General features: G+C 40.1%; 1 protein-coding gene across 8 annotated transcripts in view; it reads right to left on the bottom strand.

The window, feature by feature from the left end:
* TCF12 (transcription factor 12) overlaps nucleotides 1-22,149 on the bottom strand; it is a 160,012-nt gene that overhangs the window by 22,727 nt on the left and 115,136 nt on the right. For 6 of the 8 annotated variants that reach the window (XM_082060687.1, XM_082060685.1, XM_082060688.1 and 3 more), the window contains 4 exons: nucleotides 6,714-6,819; nucleotides 5,374-5,513; nucleotides 4,909-5,053; nucleotides 3,372-3,436 (listed from right to left, as the gene is read on the bottom strand). In XM_082060687.1, coding sequence (XP_081916813.1) covers nucleotides 3,372-3,436; nucleotides 4,909-5,053; nucleotides 5,374-5,513; nucleotides 6,714-6,819 — 456 coding nt within the window. Of the gene's footprint in view, nucleotides 1-3,371; nucleotides 3,437-4,908; nucleotides 5,054-5,373; nucleotides 5,514-6,713; nucleotides 6,820-16,303; nucleotides 16,517-22,149 lie in introns of those variants that run through there. The other 2 variants (XM_082060691.1, XM_082060692.1) reach the window with 2 other exon arrangements.

Genomic DNA, 22,149 nt, shown 5'->3' with positions numbered 1-22,149 from the left:
AGGTCACCAATTCAAACCTGTTTTACTTGAGCAGAGACCAGGGTTTGTCAGTCATCAGATGGTGGTTGAACACCCTTCACCGGCAGTGTGCGGCGCCGGTGTCTGTCTCACACAGACAATATGCCATCTCAGCACTTACACTGACAATAAACTGGGACTTGGTAAAGCTGCCTACTCTGTTTTTTGAACGGACAAAACCAGGACCCCACAGACCACATGCTCCTTCCTGGCCTATCACACTTTTTCACTAGAAAAGCCCATCAGTTCCCTAATGGAAATACCTCCTCCTTTTCATACATGCTAGAAAGAAAATATATTTAAAAGAACAAGCCATCTCAGAGCATTGTAGGAAATTCATGCATTGTACACAAGTATCAAAATAAATCTTGGGTGTCTGTAGAGACACTGTAGAGAGTTCCAGACAGAGAAGATACTGAAAACTAAAATGATGTCAGAACAAAGGCCACGAAGTTTCCTTTGAAACTGGTTGTCTACCACCACTCTACCTGCTGGCTTTATTTGCTGTATTTTATAAGAGAGAAAACCTACGTTACACCAAAGCCCCAACTGAAAGACGAGGTCAGAATTGATTCTGCATGCAGTCCCTGGCCGCTGTGCTGTTAAATGACCAATGATGAACAACCCTGACACCTTCTGCCAGGCTTAAACGGTAACATGACTCATTTTACTGCAACAAATGAGGCTCCTCCTCCTATCAGTCATGGTCCATTCCAATCAGCGGGGTGCCAATATGCCAGGGTCTAATGAAAAGGCTCTTAGACAAAAGCTGCACAATTGAGAGCCTGCAGAGCCAAACCTCGGAGCTGTTAGTCCAATTTTTTAAACACTACAGTGTACATTTCAGTTAGGCTTTGTTATGTTAATGTTATTGAGTCTAAAGCAACAAAGAAACTTAATTCATGAATTACTTTTAGAAGTCAACTTCCCTACATTTTCTCTTCTTTTGTGAGCGGACCAGTGGCTATTTAACTACGAGACCGTACAAAGGCCTTTACCCTGGTTCTGAGGTAGGAATCAAAACATAAGTTATCACAAAGAGGTCTGATATAATCAACAAAGTTAAACAGTCCTCCTGTTTGATCTCCTCTAAATTAAAGACCAAGTGTTTTGATTTGGCATTAGGCAATGAAATAAACCAGATGTTTCTCCTGCCATATAACCCTCCATGGGCACAATCTTAAAGGGTTATTGTTTGGCAAATGTTCAGGGAAACACATTAGAAATGGCACGAATACCCAGATTTTCTATTCTTTCTATCTATACTAGTTCATTATCCAAACTAATGCATAATCCACAGGGCTTTGGGAACTTTGTGTAAATACTTTCATGTACAATTCTCTTTCTTGCCTACCCTGAGATTAAGACCACAATTATCCAGGCTTAAACCTAAAATAAAAGAACCTTTGCAAATGTATTATCTGGCCTTACATGTTTAATCACATACTATTCTGTATGGTCCTTAATACCTAAACTGAAGAACAAATGTCGTATCCTCTGATGTTTCGCACATGAAAGGCCTATTGTGAGATGTACATCAACAGAATTCTAGAACTAGAAATTCCTCTCAACAGTTGCAGTGCTAGCATTTAAAACCCAAGCAGAAAGGCATACAGCGTTGTCCTTGGTGGGGGGAGGAGGGAGAAGTCAAGACAATCGCAGTATTTAAATAAAACTTTGTTCAAACAGAAAAATATTGCTGTTTTACTGGCCATCGGAAGCAGCGTGCAGCAGCTTCACCTGCCGGAGAGCCGGCTCCCTCCTCCCCGCGCCCTGCGAGCGCGAGAAGGGTGCGCGGGGGAAGCAGATGGATGAGGCGAGGGATCTGAAGTGTGCAGACTATGGCATGCACTGATAGAGCAGATGGAATGCATCACCATCAGCTATGACAGAAATGATTTATGGAATGACCTGGCTGCTCCTGCCAAGCAACAACACGGGATGACAGAAACAAGTTTCTATGACAACCAGAGCCCACCCACCAGTTAGATTAAACATTTCTGCCCTGACTTCCACTCGCAATATATTTAGAGTTTTTCCTCAAAACATCAGCCTGGTTTTCTCAGCTATTGACTTGGGCAAAATTACCTGAATGGATGAGAAAATACTTTAAAAAAAAAAAAGCGTACTGGAAAACACACCAAGTCCCACAAAAGTCCAACTGGTCCGTGTGTCAGTCTTAACACCAGAAATTTTGGTCAGGCTGCGGAAGTGCAGACATCCCAGTACATCTGCGGAGTAGCGAACCCCCTGAAGTACGTAAGCACTGCTATTTCTAGGAGTCAAAATGATCCCAGTTCTTCTCCGACAGGTCTCAAACAGACAAAAAGAGTGTTAACTGCCCTCTGGACTCATGAATTGTTATCTACTTGCTGAATCCCCCAAACCAGCAGGGACAGCATTTTTCTCCTCAAAGCCAGTAGGTCAGAGTTCTCCTACCCAATATGGACATTACAGACATTATCAGATCTGGTAATCTTTTAACATATGACCCTCTGAGGGATGCAAGGGTAACAGGATCTGCACAATATACACATTTGCCTCCCCTGGTATGAGGCGAAGGATGCAGAAACCAACCCACGAACGGTCTTTCAGGGTTGCAAAGCAGTCATTTCTATCTTTTAAATCAGACTTAGTCTCCTTATTTGCTATGTACAAGAAATAAAAAGCGCTCCCTCAGGCACCACTCCTAACGCTGAAATTTCTGCTATACAGTATAAATTACTGTTTTATGAAAAAGTACATCTGACTGTATTAATGCAAAAACTAATTGGTGGATGAGCACATATGCAAACAGAGCTTTCAGCAGACTGAAAATAATTCCAACATTTTACATTATCTACATTATTCCAGCAAGAGTTAAGAGTTTAAACTTCATGCATATACAACATGTTAATGGCTGTTCCATAAATTACAGCTACACAACACAACATTCAAAACCACTGTTTTATAAGGCCACTGAGAAAACATTTTAGGCCTTGAGGCAGGATCTGCTCTAAGAGTAATGTTAAAAATATTTAACTAGAACACTACAGGAAAAAAAATCAAAACCTAAACTTTTTATGACTATCTTTTACTTTGTTTAAAAAACTTCCTAAACTATATCTTCCCTAAATCTTTGCATCACCTGAAGGAAAAAAAGGAAGTCAGAACAAATCATCTACGAATAAAAGCATTTTCCACTTGCTTTCTATAGGCATTCATCTAGTATATGATGTTGTATAATAGTACATCATTTTAGTGTCATACATGAAAACTCCTGATTTGATACTGTAAAATGAGTGAACACATAAATAATGGATGCAATGATCAAAACACATCTTTCAGATGTGAATATTCTAACTGCTACTTACAGATGCCAATGCCTTTCCAAGCGCATCACCTGTCTGTGAGCTTCCAGCACCATTTCCTCTGTTTCCTGTAATGTGGAAAGCAAACCCAACACTTATTTTTAAAGCTGAAATTTTATTTACTTTTATTATTTTATTCATCACGTACAGCTGAGCAGCCACTTTTAAAATGGATATTCTAAGGAAGCCAGTGTCAACAGAATCAGTTCTCATTATACTTAATAATTTAATTAAAACAATTAGATTTAAAATTAAGATGCTCTCCTCTTTGAAGTCAAACACAGTATCACCATGATAACCTAAAGACCAGCAAGTGAAAGCAGTTAGAAAAAAGACTGAAATTATTTTCTAGGATCACAGGGAAACTTCAATGGATTGTGAAAAGAAAATCAAAATCAGAAAATTATATTATTGGTAACAGTTTACAAATAAGATGCTATAAATAAGATGCATTTCATTAATTCTTGAAACCAAAGTCACTGAATAGTTCCTTGTGTGTCTCCTTGCTCCCCCAGCTCTAATTCCCTGTGTTGTACTCTCATCTTTATTGTACAAAATCCCTGAAAAGCTCTTATCCACCAAGCTGTCACCCCTGCTCTTAGCTGCATGTCAGCAGCTTTGCAAGCCCTTTTGCTCCATACGCCATCAAGCCAAGAGGAGGTCTGCAGCCCTGCCAATCGGAAACACAGAAAGGACCTGAATCCTCTGAAATATCTGCTTTACTGTAGAAGACAGACCCTTTAAAAGTGAATCTCCTTTCTCAAAACATTTTATTTAATATGAATGTAAGCCATTCACATCAGAAATCCAAATCCTGCAACACTCGTCGTTTCAAGTTTGTGGCAAATGTGGGTTTTCCAGCCTGAATTTCCCATTCTTAAAGATCTGAGTGCAAAACTTGTTCCTATATCAAAGGTAATGTACTCAGTCTAACTAAATTCTGCTTACTTAAAGCTAAGTGTAAATCATATCAAACCGACAGGGGGTGTCTACAAGCATTTAATTTCTATGGCTGTATCTTAAGATGTGCAAATACATGCAAGGAACAGACGATTAACCTGTATTTCCAGCTTTCTAGGTAAGCACAGAAAAAACTAAACCAGCCACCCTACTGGCTACTCCGTAATCTCTAAATCAGTTAAGAGAGGAATTTACGATGCAGTTTATCAAGCTCCCCAAAGAAACAGTCTTCCTTTCTCCTGCACAGTACTTTGGTGATACAGCAGCTCTGAAAACGGCAACACCAGAACTACCTATATGAACATGTACATATACTAAACAGGATAACTGCCGTGAAGTTAAACGGATACAGTCTCCTGAGCATAGGACTGGCTGTGAAAGCAAATAAACCAGTAAGTCTTAGGCTGACTGCAAAACCATTTGCCTCATCTCAGCCATAATGAGGACAGAAGTGTCACAGTGGTACAGTATCCCTGATCTATAAGCATCCCATAAATTAAATCTTACTAATTGCATGCATCATGCAGCCCTACATTTAATTTTCCTATAAAATTTTTTAAAAGTAGGAAGAACTTTTTACCCAGAATATTATCTGATCCATTGACGGGTGGAGTGTGCGAGGCAGCTACATAAGGTGAACTGCTGGTACTGCCGCGATGGAAGCTGGACATCGGAGGAAGACTGGCATTTATATCTGTAGGCGAGACCGAATGTGGGGGATAGCTCTAGAGAGAAGAAAAACAGACATAAGACATTAAGTAGTCTTTAAATAAATGTTGATATTTTAAGGTACCAAATATACAACACTCAGATCTTTATTAAAGAGACTCATCTATCCTCTGAAGAGACCACCATACAGCCACAGATTTTTTATTTATACAACAGACATAAATGAGAGGACACAGAAATCTAACACAGTAAGTTTTTGACTTCTGACAACAGGGTTTTTAAATGACACACACGAGCAGCAGACAAGAAATGAATTCTTGTCAGTCAGATCTCCGTATCCAAGTACAAATACAGTAACCTGTGCTGCACATCTTACCAAACGGTCGTGGGCGTGCAGGCTGCCGTAACTGCCAGACTGGGACATGTGGGAAGAGGAGCCTCCCAGCATCCCACCATAGCCAGGCTGGCTCATGCCATTGGATGAACTCCAGAGGTCAGAAGAATTGTGGGTCCCATCTTTTTTTGGTCGTTTTGTTGTTTTTTAATAAAACAGAAAACAAGAAAAATACATTCAAAAAAGAACAATACAGCGTTCTACTTTCATTTACAAAATACTCTTAAAATACAGAATTCAGCTATTCGGGCTAACATCAGCAGGGAAACTGACAAGTTTATGCTGTGTCTTCTATTTTCATGCCACCACACTATTGCTATATTTAAGAAATAAATATATATTAAAAAAAAACAGCAAAAAGAAGACACAAAAAACACCACCCCACTCCCCAATCAAAACCCAACAGAGGTTTTATAGCTGAAATCCAATCCAACCACAGCTGAGAAAATACCAAGTACTTCTGCTAATTACACAGACCTTCAGTAAGGCCAGATTTATATCAAGAGGGTTGATAAAAATTCCAAACTGAATGACACGATAAAAAAAGGGGGTGGAGGGGAGAGAAGTTTGGCTAAGTAGAGCTCATCATAAACATACAGTGCAAAACAGCTAATTATCTAAAATAAGCAATTTATAGTCTAAAAGACCTTAGTACCATAGAAATACAAAACCATTTCATAATAGCAGGTTTAAGTAACTGAAATGACTGACATAACTGAATGACATAAGGCTTAAACCCGTGTGTCAGTGCAATTTTCCTTCTGTAGCACAAACTGAAGCATTCTGTCAATTCCCATACCATGACTATGCTTTCAATATGCTCCAAAACCTCATCAGACTACAGTACGAGCTAATTGAATGACGTGAAGCCGAGTAAATGAATTCTGCTCTCGTTTTGCTCAATGCAAACCCCTTTCTTTTGGCATGCTGGAGATACAAGCATTTGAGAACTTAAGACTGTTAGCTGATATTGTACAGTCAAATTCCAGAACAGTCAAGAAGCCCTCACCTCATTTTTCTCTATCACTTCAGTGTGCTGCTCTGAAGCCTCTACAAATCAAAGGATGGGGGATTCTGTCCATCTGGCCTGGTGTATAATCCCCTTAAATTTCAGTCAGCAATTAATGTCATGAGAAAAACTTCAAATCAACAGACAGCTCCCTTCATCTCACTGTTTTAAAAGTATATAAAACTTAATCATAGGCTCTAGGACAATACGTTACCTTTATACTTCCTCATTCAGTGCAACACTGGCTGACCGCAGATTTCTGCCTAAAGGACACGTGACACCTACCCATATACTTCAAAGTCATTTTACCCACCTTGCATAAAGAAAGTGCTAGCAAACATACTGCTCGGTGGCTTGGGAGACGGGTAACTTGGAGATTCTCTGTTGAAATCATCAGAACTCGGGGATGGTGCATACACCTAAATATTGGAGAGCAATAAAAGCAGGTTAGTAATATTTGGGTGTCACTCATTAAAAAAAAAAAAAAAAACAACCCATAACAGCATACAGACACAGATAAAAAGCACAAATAAAAAAAGAACAGTGTAGCAAGCTGCAGCATTTGTTGCCCTTGTTTTATTTGCTTTTTAGCAAGTTGCCACAGTACAGAGGAACTTCAGCAGAATGATCCTAACAACACACTTTCTGGTGTGCCAACTCAGCCAGGTGGCCTGATAAAAGCCTGAATGCTGATTTTGCTTTCTGAGTGCATGGCTCGCACAGACTTGTTGCTCAAGATAAAAAAAAAAAAAAAAAAAAAAAAGAAGAGCAAGATAAAACAACTGGGCCCCAAACAAATTTTATTTTAAAACAACTGTATGCCTGTTTGAATATTTAATTAGCTGGCATCCCAACAATCAGAAAGAAAAAGAACATCCAGTGACAAATGGAAAGATTTTAATGCAACCATTGTATCACCCATTCAGAGACCTGCACGCCTTTGTACAGTCATCAAAAATAGATGTAATGCAAGTCCTGAAGAATAATCTTAAAACTGCCAACATCAAGGAAATTATTTTCGCGCTGGCCTAGCATTAAAGAAAACCAGCTTCATTCTTTTTCCAGTGTAACACCACATTAGAATGACCATTCTCAACTTGCAAACAACAAATTTTCTTAAGTTAAAAACTGTAAGAGCCAAATAAACACAATGATTAGAAGTCTTTTACTGCAGTGACTCTAAGAAGAAATATAAAGTATATTCAGGAATAAATAAGTCAAATCAATGAAGGCAGTATGCACAGACTCAAGGACTCTCCCATAACATTAGCTGCTACTTCATAGCAGTATTTTGGTCCATATACTGAATGTTGCAGTATGACTAGTGTATGTTAAAAATATTTTTTTTAAAGTGCAAATTTAACTAATATAGCAGCAAAGCATATGAAAAGGTAACACTGAAACCAGAGCATCCTTTTGCTACAAAATAAAATATGCAGTATTTTTATTTTTTAACCATTCACCTTACTTGTAAATGCATAAGGCTTCATAAACGCATATATTAAGAATAATTTTAAAACTTTAAAGCCTGCATAATGCAACTTACAAAGCGTACTATGCGCTAAAATTCAGCAGTTAATGTTTTTATCCCTTCCTCTGCAAACAGAGGCACTCGCACGTTTCTGCCACATTCACGGCTCCCCTGTCTTTTTGCGATGCTGTTTACCAAGCAAGAGAAGGGCCACAAAACCAAGCCGGCCAACAAAAAAGCCCAAGTTCGCACAAAGCGAGAGCCATTGTTCTTTGGGGCGACTGTTCTGACACGGATATTTAGCAAGTGAAGTGGGCAAGTCCCGCTCCATTTGCATCCATCCCACCAGCCCTCCTCCCTCTGCCCGACGCTGCGTCAGAGCAAATGGCCGGGCATGTGTCTGCAGACGCTGCCGCGCTGTCAGAGCCGCCATCCGCCGCTCCCGGGCCCCGCTCACACCACCCATTTCAGCAACATCTACCAAACTGCGCTACGACGGAACCAGGACACGGGCACAAGCGGTGAAGCCAGGCCACAGCGGCCCATACGAGCCGTGCAAGGCCAACGGCAGCAGGTCAAGAGACACCTGGTAAAAAGGGGTCCAGCGGAAAACTTGCAACTTCCGGCTGCATACTTGTTTTAACATTATTTTTTACATCAAAATATATATATATATATATATATTTTTTTTTTTTTGAGCACAGAAAGCCTTTTGAGGAGCTTTTGTTCAATATTTTACTTGCAAATTTTCAGTTTATGGAATAAATGTGCTTACCAAACCTGAGTGACAGAATGACAATACGTTATAAGCAATGTTAACAGTACATATGTATTTACTATATGCGATGAATGCACGTATATTCCATGCCTCAGACATATTTTAACAGAAATGTCACTCTGTCAAATGGTAAATACTTGCACTCATAAGACTGCAAACATATTAGGCAAAACTGGGCTTAATTTACAAGTTCTCTGTTGTGCGGAATAACGCGGCATATGCTATAGCTGATGGATAATCTATCACTGTCACAGGACAGCAGCGGAAACAAAGCTTTATGACATTTAGCACTGCCACAGAGATGTACACTGATTAATGCAGAATCACCTACAATGACGAATTATAGTTCTTTTAAACTGTAACGTTACCAATAAGATTTGTAAACACAAGCTCCAGTATGAAATTTTAACATTTTACATAATTGGGCGATTTATGAAAACTGATTAAACACTATAAGGGAAATTAAACGGAAAAAGTCCTACAAATGTATCATTTACAGATACACATGTACAAGCCATTAACATAATAAAAATGTTATGAATTATATTAATGTAAAAGAGGCCCTTCCAAACAGCTACATGAAAGTCCTAGCACAGACACATAACTTTATATAGTTTCTGCTTGTTTTGGTATCTTAACTATAGCTTGCAAAAACATAGCTGCGATGTTATGAAGCTGCACTTGCACCAGTCTAGATTTTTCAGATCAAAGGGTTCTTGCGGCAAAACACAACTGATGTGGTCTCAAAGACTTCATTAACTCCAGATGTGGGGAAATAGCCAGCCAATTCCACAAAAGGAGCAAGTCTCTTTTAGTTACAATCAGAACTACCCACAAATTAAAACCAGGCCTCTGATGTCATCTGATCACCTGCAGATGAGTGCCAGGCTTTTTTTCTGGTTAAAGACCTAATCATAATTTTTATGTTGCGTTGCTACAAACAAAATTTAAAAGCAAAAGAGAAAATTTATTAAGATTAACCTAACGTCCATGAGATGCAAAATACAAAGGTTTTAAATGACTTCTTTAAAGGATGAAATTCTATTTTTAGGTTGGGAAGACCAGCGTGTTGGCTCTGAACGCCCCGCACGCCCGGGGAGCCCATCCAGCAGAGCGGAGCCGCGCCGGCTGCGCTGCAGCTCCTGCTCCACGTCCCGGCTCAAGGGCTTTCTCTGCTGCAACAGCTGAGTAACGCAGTTATAAATATGACGTGGCTGCTCAAGGCGGCCTCTTTTAGCTATTAAACTGATAACAGTGACATCCAGGAGGCATCAAACCAGTTCTTCCTGGCTGACATTCCCACCAAGACACGGAATACTGTTAAAAGGTCAGTCTGTCTGCAGTCTCCTTGAAGAGGGTTGTCTCCAGCAGGTAGACACGAGCCCATCTTCTAATCCCCTGAAAGCACCGCGCCCCAAGGCATCGGATTTGTCTCCACCCTGACAAGCAAAACACTCTCCGATTATGAATGGGAAATTCCCTTCTGATAAATGCACGCCAAAACCATTTTTTTTAACATGGCTTATCAAGTGGATGACTCGACTTTTTTGGAGCTGTGCTGGAATATCCATCAACCCTAACGCTACAGCTTCTGAAGGGTCGATGGCCCCTGTGGAGGGAAGCAGGACAAATGAGTTGCAGAGGACACCAAGTCAGAGACCCGCGTCAGTCTCTTCCACACCCTGACCTGGTTTATGTCTCTCCAGAGGGAAAGGCACAGTGACAACCGAGACATTTTTTTGAGGGGTAGTGATGGGAGCTGACTTCAGAACAGAGCTGAGAAGATATTATCTGTACTACATCAGGTTTAAGCAAAAGAAAGGCATCACCCAGTTCTCAAATCTGCCCTTGTGATTAACATGCATAACGAACACTATCATGAAAGTTACCCAGACCTAATTTATCTAGAACACATCAGAAGATTACACAGTGTCCTTCTGTTTACTAACACAAGTGCCAATAACATGAACATTACTTTGAAGATCTGGGTTTACCAAATTTTATCCTAAGTGAAATTTCCAAGTCTCATTCTATAAATGCATTTAATAAACAACACCGAGAGTCCTCCTGTTGGCATACTTCCTCCTAGGCAACTTTCCTGTAATCTGTTTCGAATTCTTAAATATTTATCAATGTTTATATCAATGTTAAAATTAGATTAAAAAAAAAAAAATCAACAAAGGAACCAAACCTTACATCTGATAAGCTCATGCTGTCTCGAGACCAAGGAGCCCATCAAACACACTGTTTATGGAATCATTAATTCTGTTACTCATTTAAGCCTAGTTATTAACAATTCTTGGAAATTCATGAAAATGCTTATCAAGCTTCTGGAGACAGAGAATTTTCTGAAACCAGTAGAGATGGATAACCTATTCTGTAGCTTGTACACTCTAACTAGCCCATCTACATTCCATCAGCATCAGTCATGCACCAAGCAAGTGCACATTGATGAATGATTTGTACATGTGGCAAAATTTCACTGTGTATTATCTTCAGGTTCTGTGGCAAAAGCTCATTCTGCTGAAAGGCAGCTCTGGCAAAAGGAAACTTGTTTTCATGTTTATTATACTTCTAACACAATCACATGCTAAAACTTGAGGAATGTAGAACAGTAACTATGGTTTTCCATGTTCCTCTTTACAGCAAGACAGAATCTGTCAAAACAACAAAAAAAACCCACCTCCCCCAAATTTTTGTTTAGTTGATATTTAAGCAAGATGATAAAATGAAGACCCCTAGTATCCTCAATTATATTGTTTCCAATACAAGGTGTAAAGGCTCATATGTTCTAAAAACTCTTCTCACAACCCAGAATGAAAATAGAGCACTCCTTTAAGAGAACAGAGAGCATCAGTCTTGTCTGCAAACCCAACTATAATTTTTAAGGATGGTATAAACTTCAAACTCCTTGAAGTCACTAAACTACATCTCGAAAAAATGTTTTTGCAGTTTAGGCATGCCATACATGCCTATTTGGGTATTTCTGAAATGCAGAATCCCACTGCAATGATCCATAGCAGAAATATTTACTAGCTTCTTACCCATCAAATGACAATTTCCAAGACACATTAAAAGCAATAGGCCAACTCACCAAAAACCCCAAATTCAGTATATGGAAAATTTTTGGTCTGCTCTTATGACTTTATTCTTTTTTTTACTGTAGCATTATGCAGAGAGAAGAAGAAATAGAAGGTAAGGCATCAGGAACAACACCAGAAATACATATATGTATATAGTGCTTGAAGATTCTTTTTCTATTTTATTTGCTAAGCAAAGTCTCTTCCCCACACTCTTCAAACTACACTGTTACTAAACAATGCACACAACTAAGTCTTCAAAAATTCCTAATTAAATTTTTAAGAAAACAAAAATGGAAAAGTTTAAACTAATCAGCCTGTTTCTTAACCAGTTCCTCGTATTTCAGAAGGCTGCTCTGGCTGTGGTGGGAATCCCTGCCAGCAGCATCGACCACGGGAAGATGCAGCAGTACACAGAACACTGTCTCTTGCATTTGTTCATCTCTTCTCTGAATTCAGTACTACTCTCAGTTTCTCTATCTCCAGCACAGACTATTATATTTCTACAAACAGACTTCAAGACGCACGTGATCCTGAAAGCAAACACGCTGAGCAAACGGGGGTGTGTTACTCTTTGGTGCTCACATTTTGAGAAATATAGATCGGTCCAATACAGCACCTGATCCCCTCCGTAGCTGCTTTCATTTGCCCAAAGAAATGGACGTAACCTTCACTTTAAAGCATCAATAAAGCTTGCTGCAGACAAGCCACCCTTCTGGCAGGGGACCACCGCTCAGCAGATTGGCAGCTCAGCCCAGCGAGCGGAGCAGGGAAAACTCTCCTGGGCTGGGCCTTTGTAACTCGGGGTGTTTTACTGGGGTGGGGAGGGGAAGGAAAAGCGTGAGGAATGAGGGGGGAAATGCAGCCGACCAATGTTTCCTACCTCTCTTTATTCAATGTCCACAGCCGTGCACCCCTAGAGATTTTCCACATGATCTTATATTTGTCCTGACTTACAAATGTTAGCTTTGACCTTGCCTAAGTTGCTGTGGGCAGCATATGGTACGGAACAGCTTTAATTGTATTTTCCTCCCTGTATACTAACTGGCCCAATACTAATAAAAACAGAATTGAATCTTTCTCTGTAGCACTTGATTGCTCCAAAATTTACAAACTGAAAACATTTCACATTGATGTTAAAAGACTCAGCACATTATTTACTGCTTAGCAGCTACAGAAAGGTGTGCTGTCCTGTCACCAGAGCACCGGGCAGTATTATTGAAGTGTTTCTCTGTGCCGCAACTCAGAGCGATGGCTGCAAGACAGGCATTTTCTCCGCTAAAAATACGCAAATATACGCATGTATACTCATAACTGTGTGCATTTAGTCATCTACAGACACGTACCCATACACATCTGTACACGGATGCACGCACAGGGCCACATTTAGAACTAGCCTTTTACACTCTCCAAATTCTCAAGAAAATAAACAACACAAACCAAACACCAAACCCCAACACTTTATAAAAAAATCCCAGTATAAGCTAGCTTACACAAAAACAAATCACAAAGTACTACATATATACAAAATACCTATATATGGTGGGTTTTTTTCCCCTTTTTAAAACAGGCATTCTAGAAATCTACTGTGAAAAAAATGAGTAACTTCACCTTGCAAAAGGGCTCAATAAAATCCCAGACTATGCTGAGAAAAACAAATATTTATTCAATAATAAAAAATATTCATACACAGAGTGATATACCAAATTAACCCATATAATGCGCAGAATACAAGAATAATGTGTAATATATTCACGAATATATTCTCTTATGAAATAGCAGTCATAGGCAATATAAAATCAAATATAATCAATCTTGTTCCTTAAAATTATTTACCTTGGTGATAACTGACATATTACAATACTATATATATATATATATATAAAAGGAATTCTATAGTATATTTAGAAAATAAGCAATTTCTTTCTAAACTTGCAGGTGAACTGAAAATCTTTCAAGTCTATATTTTATTCTTTATGCAGAAACAAGATATTAAACTTGTATTACTTATATATTATTTTGGTGCTACTGCATGTAAGACAATTTACATGAAAAGGCCCTGCTGAATGAAGCAGTTTGCTTAATTGTTTGTTAAAAAAAATCAAAATGTTTAAAAAGTGTAATTTAAATTTGTGCTATTTTTTCTATCAGAACATTTTTGAAGGTTTTTTTAATGAGGGTTGGGTGCTTTCATTTTGGGGGTCTGCAGCATAGTTAATGAAAGAGAAGAAAAGGTAAAACTTAGAGGATAGATGCAATTTTAAACATTTATTTCACAAAGTTCTGTATTAAAATTTCCTAAGCCTTCCATAAACTGGGACTAATTTCTATAGAGCAACAGGTAAAGGACAAAAAAAAAAAAAAAAAAAAGAAATCAGGAAAAATGTGCCAGTTCAGTGCAAGTACTTTGTCTTCTTCATGAAACAGATTAAGGTTATTTTTTCTTTTTTATTTGGTGAGGCTTCTTGAAATATATATTTTTAAATAAAACCTATTACACATAATGTTAACATTTTACTCCTTAGCAAGGGATTTGCATTAAACCATTACTTTTCACTTTCATGTGACCCTCCTAAAACGTACAGAAATTATATAAATTGAACTTCTTCCATTAGTAAAGTCCCCTGACTTAATTTTAAAACTTTTAATTTACGTGCCAGCGCACAATGACCATCTATTGGGGTGCTTAGATACCTGCTTTTCAGCTTAACATTAAGCTTTCTTCTGGTTTACAAATTTAAGAAGTTGAACAAAACATATTTCATAAAAAGTTTAAAACACATGTTTTCTACGTATCATTTCCTGCTTGCTTTGTGTGTAAATAAATCAGATTTCATATACATCAGCAGGTACCACTGAATGTCAATATCCAAAATCTAAATAAATTCTCGAACTCAAACAATAAGGTACATACTATCAAATACTAATTGGCCAAACAATACAAACAAAACCAGCAAGACATCAAAATGAGTGTATGTACTGGTCTCTCATTATGGAAAGGTTCATACAAAGATTTGGCACAGTCACCAAGATGTGGGCTTCAAAAACTGTAACGCAAACCCCACCCCCCCAACTTCACAAATCCTCCTTCTGCGTATTTAAACTAGTAATTTAGTACAACTTGCAGAATTCCTAGGACAGAAAATGCTAAAAGATATTAAGATGTTAAAAAAAAAAATGCATAAAACCTTGGGCAACATGATATAGGATCATCATATGATTTGTCATCTATTTACTAACTCTTCGAGCTCATAAAGGTCACCTCTGACCCGTAACAGGCACATGCTATCAATTTTCAAGCCATGCTCTCCTACAGTACCAGCACTTCCATCTACTATATGCCTGGAAATACTTAATAAGATCAAAGCCTTTTTTCCTGCTACAAGAACAAAGAGAAATGTTGTAATAGAGTGATCTGTGCTCTAGAAAGAATAAAATCAAAACTCCACGCAAGTTATATTCCCTTTGCTTCAGGGGTATTGTATAGTTAATTTTACTTAAGTCTTATATATATCTTCACATAAAACTTCAAACAGATTGTTTTAGCCTAGGAGCAGAGATGAAAGAAAAATAATTTCATATTTGAAAGACAGCTGGCATTTATACCAAAGGAAATGAAATAGAGACCAAGCAATTTTACTCATTCCACTAACCTCTCCTCTAGTATCTTTTGTTGCTCAAGCAGCTCATACACAGTGTCTTTAATGAACATAAAGATCCATAGTTTAATTATCACTTAAAAAAAAAATCTTGGCAAAAAAGTTTACTAATGAAGGCAAAGCTCACACAGGCCCACGAGAATAGAAACAGCAGTAAAACAAACCAAACAGGAAAAAAAAAACCAATATCGCTATCTCCTGTTTTCCCATTTAACGTTATTTTTATAACGGAAGCCAAAACCACATAAAGAGACTGAAAAATATACACTGTTAAATTTACCGTTATATGCTAATTTTTACACATAAAAATCAGAACTGTTGTCATATGAGCTTATAACTTTTAAGTATCAACCACGAAACAGAAATATCCCATTCAATTTCCAGAAAGTTAACCTACAGAGAGGTGATTAGATTCTGACTTCCCCCCCCACAATGGTCGTAGCAATATTTTGATTATTTCAAAGTCCCACAAGTGAAACGAGCAGCTCTGGGCAGGACGCGGTCCCCGGCCGGCCCCGCTGGGGAAGGCCGCTCCGCAGGCTTTGGGAGAGCAGTGTACGGAACCCCACAAACCCCGCACCGCAGCGCGCAGCCCGCGGGCCGGGCGGGAGCGGCCCCGGCCCCTCCGGGAGCGCCGCCTGGCTGCGGGCTGCCGGACGCGGCCCTTCCGCACCCAACCGCGGACACTTTCCTCGGCCCCCGCTGCACAAGGCGGCCCGCGGGCTCCCGGGCAGTTTCTTTTAAATATCGCTGTTCCCCCGCTCGCTCCGGCACCGCCGGGAACGAACCGGCCGCCGCCCGGGAGGCGCCCCCGCCTCACAGGAGCCGCGCCGGGCTCGCGGGGGACACCCCCGCGCTGCCAACTTCTCTCGGCCCGGCGCTCCGCCGCCCCCGAACAAAGCCGGCCGCGCTTACCGTCTTCCCGTTGTAGTAGTACATGAGGGAGTTGCTGCCCACCCCGGGGACGGGGTACGCGCAGTACATGGCGCGGCTGGCGGCGGGCCGGGCTGCGCTGCGCCGCCTCTCGCCACCGCATCCACCCGCCCGCGCGCCGCCCGCGCACATGGAGCGCCCCAAAGGCGGCTTATGCAAAGCAGGACTGAACCATCTCCGGGCGGGCGCGGGGGTCGGGCCGCGCGCGGGCCCCCCCGCTCCTCCGCCTCTGCCCGCGCCCCGCCGGGCGGCACGGGGGGAGCAGCACGGGGGCGCGCAAACCGGGGCTGGCGCACCGGGAAACCGGCATGCCCGCCCGGGAAACCGCCCGCCACACGCCAACCGCGAATGGACGCGTCCGCAGCGAGTTAATCTCCTACTTTTTGGTGTAATTAAATTAGAGCACTTGTGGCGGTGGAGACGCTGCTCGGTGCGGCTCCAGCCCCGCGGCCATCTGCCTCTGCCCAGAGCTGCTTCCAACTTCGGCAAACGCCTCCCAAAGCCACGGGGAGCTGCCGGGCGCGAGTCCCACGGGAAAGCGGGAGCACCCCGGCAGCCGAACCCCCGGGCAGCCGAACCCCCCCCGGGGCCTGGCCCGGGCCCCAGCGCAGCGAGCAGGGCACAGGCTGCCTGCCCAACAGGGGGGCTGGGTGATGATACGGCCATAAAACAAAGACAACACACAACCGTGGTGCTTGGCTTTAAAAACAAAACAAAAACACAACAAAACACCACCACCACGGAACACGTCAATATTTTCCTCTGATGGAACCATCCAAAATCAGTCTTCAACATACAATATACCATTATGGTGCTTCAGAAACATGGGCCCTGGCTTCCTTTACATTGTGTAATACATTTTTGTATGAAAAAAGTAATTCTGTGCCCCTATAAGAGAAGGGACAGAGGAAGGGGGGAAACCCCAACAACCTTGGCACATTACAAAAACATGAATGATACAATACAGTAAATGGACTGTAACTTCTAGCACAAAAATCCCCCAGTGTTTGCATATTATCTATGCCTGGCAAGTCTTTTTGCTTCTTCAGTGAACAGCGACATTTTAACTAACGTTCACTCTTAATGAGGTGTACTTTTTTTTACTTTCTACATATGAACACAGCTGGTGAGTAACTGAGCTCCTGATAAGCCAGATACAGATTTTGATCCAGGAAAAAAAAAAAACTTAAAGCCAAACTGCATTTCTCCACCTCTAACTGCATCAGCTGCCAATGCTGTGAATTCTCCCTGCCTCCTCCTGACAAAAGCAGGAAAATACTTCAGGATAAGGAAAAAAAAAATGGGCAAAGTTCAAATCAGCAATTTACAGGGAAAGCAAGTCGCAGAAATTTGGTTCATTCTGCCAAGCAGCTTGTATGTCTGGGAAATCTGGACTACAAAGATCTTAGAGGGTGACAAATTGGCTGCAGTGGGATACTATTGTCAGATAAAAATCTCGGTGGATCTGTATATAACGTCTTATCTCAGGACATAACTACTGTAGTGTTTGTAAAATAGACAGAATATACACGTACTGACAAAAAATATTCACACCTCCAGCTTCAAATGCTTTTTCAGTTAACTCTTCCAATCAATCAGGATACTACTGTGCTCAGAGTACGTTGGCAAATACATCCTGACATTTCCACTGGCTTAAGAACACTTGCATTTGTACTGCAAATCAAACTACATCTGCAGAACTACAGGGTGTTTCATAAAGGTGGACCCAGTTTCACGTGCTAAGTTTCAAATTGGGTCCCTCTGTTTGAAACAACAGTATTTAGCTATGCAACTAAGCTAATGATACCTGAACTGAACTCCAATACAAAAGGCGCAGCAGCAGCTGCAAAAAAGAACATCACTGTACTTCAGACTATTAAACCACCAGGCCCGCAGAGTGACTTGCGGCTTCCTTCTTCCCCCAGGGACCACAAAGACCCGTTTCAGTCCCGGGAGAGTCGGTAAGCAGCTTTGATTTGCAGCTAACAATGCCATTCCTTAAAGCGTCTCACTAGCGTTCGGGACTCTACAGATGAGATATGCTAAAAGATCTGAAGATCTTTGCATGTGCTACTTCTCATAGTGCACTAGATTAAAATCACTAATTCAGACTAATGCACAACTTAGGAAAAAACCTTAACACTGGAAAAGGCGCTTTCAGCTTGCAAGATTTGAAGAAGTATGAGAATCCTTTCTGAAATAATTCAAGCACAAGCACACAAACTCTTAAATAATTAAAAATACTTTGAGTAACTGGAGTCAGTTCTTTGAAGTAAAGGCTATCAACCTAGTTGTAATTGCTACTGTATGTCCACTCACATGCTCAATTTTCAAAAGAGTTGTATTTGAGGTGAAGAGCATGATAAAGCCCCCTCTCAAATAATGAACATTTTCCACCTGTATTACACAAGCAACTGGAAAAATGTTAAAACATACAGCAGAAAATCCCCCTAACTTTACTATGTAGCCTTGGCAGAGGGGCTGCTTCGCATTTCAACTGCCCTAAATTTGCACAGAGCAATATATAGGTGATATTAACTGGTAATATTTTACTAACACAATTAACATTTATCAGTACAAGGAAATTATTGACATAATTCACCATCACATGGATAAGACAACAGCAACAATATGATCCATAAAACTGAGTAATGCCACTGCAAATGCTGTCTGTTTGTAGACAAACTAATTTAAAGACTGGTACCTCCATGGTGAGTCAATAAGTGAATTTGCTCCTGAGTTACTTCCCCACAAATCGAAAGGATGACAATTTCATTTTACAGAAAAAGGAATTAGTTGTCCTACCCTCAGTTACATCAGCAGGAATACAATTTTAGTGTACAAGACTTGAAATTTATCACTGTACCTGCTGTACATTTACTGTATGAAAACATTGTTTCTCACAGGACATTTGCTACATAGATTCACATCACAGGATCCAGCCATAATTCCACCAAGCATATAAAACTTTAACTCACATAAGTTTGCTTTCACCAGAATAGATGAAAAATAAACCTAAAATGGAAGAATTTGAAAGACTGCACAAAAAATTGTGATGCTGTTACCAGTAACTATTTGCAGAACTGCTACCAGACAACTATTCCAAAAGCTCCTGAAGTCTAAAGTAAGTTTTTGTTTTGTGGTTGCAATTTTTATAATCCCCATTTAAGCCAAGCAACAGCTGCTCTGAAATTTGTTTTCTTAAGAGAATCATGTTACAGTGAAATGAATCATAGCTGGATCAGCGATACTGTACTGGGTACAGTTGTTTGCTCCATTTTTCCTTGGTGACAAGTCAAGGGTTAATCTTATGACTCAGCCTGACAAAACAAGGCAGCTGGAGACAGGGCCAATTTTTTAAACTTGATTTCAGACAGACATGCCGTCAGCAGAGGAGCACTGAACTGACATGCACTTTGTAGCCCGAATTGTTTCCACTCATGACCCTGTACTGTGTGTCAAAAACAATAAACTGCCTGTTTCTAAAGTATGTAAAGAGATTATGAAAGCCAATGCAGAGTGAAATACTGACCTAATAATAAACCGAGCTACCTGTAGAAGAATGTTCTCAAAAATCGCTTTAACACTAAGAGATTTTATGAATGAACCACATGTTCTCCCTGAAAAGAAACTTCTATGTGAAATACATTTTTATACCACATGAAAGATAATTATGTAACTGTCTCAGACAAGGGCCATCCTCTGGTCAAACATATTCCACAACAAGACTGAAATATCAAAATACTTTTAAAAAGCTGTTGCTTTTTGTCACTGTTTTATTATTTTAAGTGGTTCTATTGAAACACAAGTAACAGCAAAACCTTTTACCATTATTTATATGCCACTAGAATTTTAAGTTCCTTTTCCACCAACAAAAGTAACTGTGATGTGTAAACCCCAGTATCACGAGTTACCTGGTGAAGAGCTGCCTTCTATCCTTCTGGAAAAAATGCTAACTTGGTAAAAACCCAAACCTGTTTTCAATGGGGAAACCAATTCTGTTGTTCTAACTATTTCAATTTAATTTCTTAGGAGCTAAGTTAACCTGCTATCTTTGTAACGAACGCAAAGGCAACTGCCCTAGACGTCTCCCCTTTCATCCCCACTCTGTCCAAGGCTGGAACTTATTATCAATTCCAACCATATTTGACAGAGGAACAGAAGTTCCACAAGTGATTAAATTCTTACCAGTTCTAAGAAAACTGGAACCTGAACACGGGAGACAGATCTCAACTGCTGCCCCACTGAAATAAAGGCAGAGAATGGGGAACAGAGGATAAAAGACAAATTCATAGAAAATTAACCCAATTCGGAACAACCTGCTACTAATTTAATTACACACAGAACTTTAAGCTGCTTCTCTTGCAATAATTCAGAACGACAACAACTGTAGAGCTCCAGTATAACTTATTTTAAACCCAAATATTTATAATGATTAACTAGAGCAAGGGCAGAGTTGTTTTGAGTTTTGTTTGTTTGGGGTTTGTTGTTTGTTTGTGTTTTTAATTGGAAACCACAGCTCGGTAGTTCCTCTTTCTGGCGTTTTCCAAATAATATTGAATTTCAGATGTTTAAGTTTTTACATAAATATTTTACTAGAATGGAATCGGGAAGAAAGTGCTATATATCACATTCTTCATAAACAAACACAAAACGATTTATTTGGGAAGGTTTTAAAACTTGTTCCAGAATCTTTCAAATACAACTTTGATAGGATATTACTCAAATTCAGAAAGTTTTGTAAATTTGCTGAAAATATTAAGCACTTAAGGTTTGAAAGCCTCTTTACAAACGGCTTAACTACCCATATCTGCATTAAAAAGGAAATAAACATGTTTATTATCCTGAGGTGATAAGTTATCCCATCAGAATCCAGATAGTCCCAAAATGTGATAAAAACCTACCCAATCTGAAAATGTGTACAGACCTTCAAAGAATTTTAAAACCTGAAATGAATTAGCAAGGCTGTGTTACTGAAACTTGCAGAAGACTACCCGAATTACAAATACTTTTACATCAACTCAATATGGCCAAGAAAATTTATTTGAAAAATTAAAAGTGATTAAGGGGTCCCTCTGCTGGTCCAACCTTAGTAGCATTTAACTTTTATTTCATTACTGAAGTTGAGCGTATTTTTCACTTTCTCCCCTCTCCAAACCAGGCAGCTCCACCTGCACTTGCGTGAGCTCCCTGTAGGTGGCTCCATAGTCAAAACCTGAGCCCAGCCTAATGTATCAATACACACACACACTGCTGAATTTATTAAACATTTCAGTGTCAGAGAAGCTTTAGAAGATCGCGCATCAAAATGCAGAGTGCTGGTTGTGCCTCAGCATACATTTCCTTGCATCTCCCCACTTCTTCTGTACTCCAGCTTGCTGCTCAGAAAAACTATTTTGCCAATGAAGCCAAGTGAGCTATCAAAAGCCAAAGTGCAATCCTTCTGTCATACGCAGTTCGGAATCCACCTACTACTTCCTTACAGAAAGAAAAAACGCTCACATCTAATCCTTGCTACCACTGCAAATGGTATGCAATCCCGTAACCAGATCTCCAAGACTGTACAACTTGCTTTAAGTCTTGACATCACAAGAAACTGTGGCACTAAAACAAGATAATTTAATTAAATTTCTCCACTTCAGTGTGCAAATACTTATCGTCAGCTGAAATTTCATTTAAAGATTACACAGGGCTTTAATTTTAGTACCATTCTTTTGAGAAAGCAAGCACTTGTGTCTTGCCGATTCCTGACAAACAGCACGGGCACAGGCAAAGCAGCCGGCCCAGAACGTGGGCTGAGCAAGTGACTGAAGGGACGTATCTCTGGT

This window comes from Streptopelia decaocto (genome assembly GCF_964273445.1).
Source record: "Streptopelia decaocto genome assembly, chromosome: 9".
NCBI classification, from domain to species: Eukaryota; Metazoa; Chordata; class Aves; order Columbiformes; family Columbidae; genus Streptopelia; species Streptopelia decaocto.
Note: the sequence above shows the minus strand (reverse complement) of the source record. Positions and strands in the feature narration are given on the sequence as shown.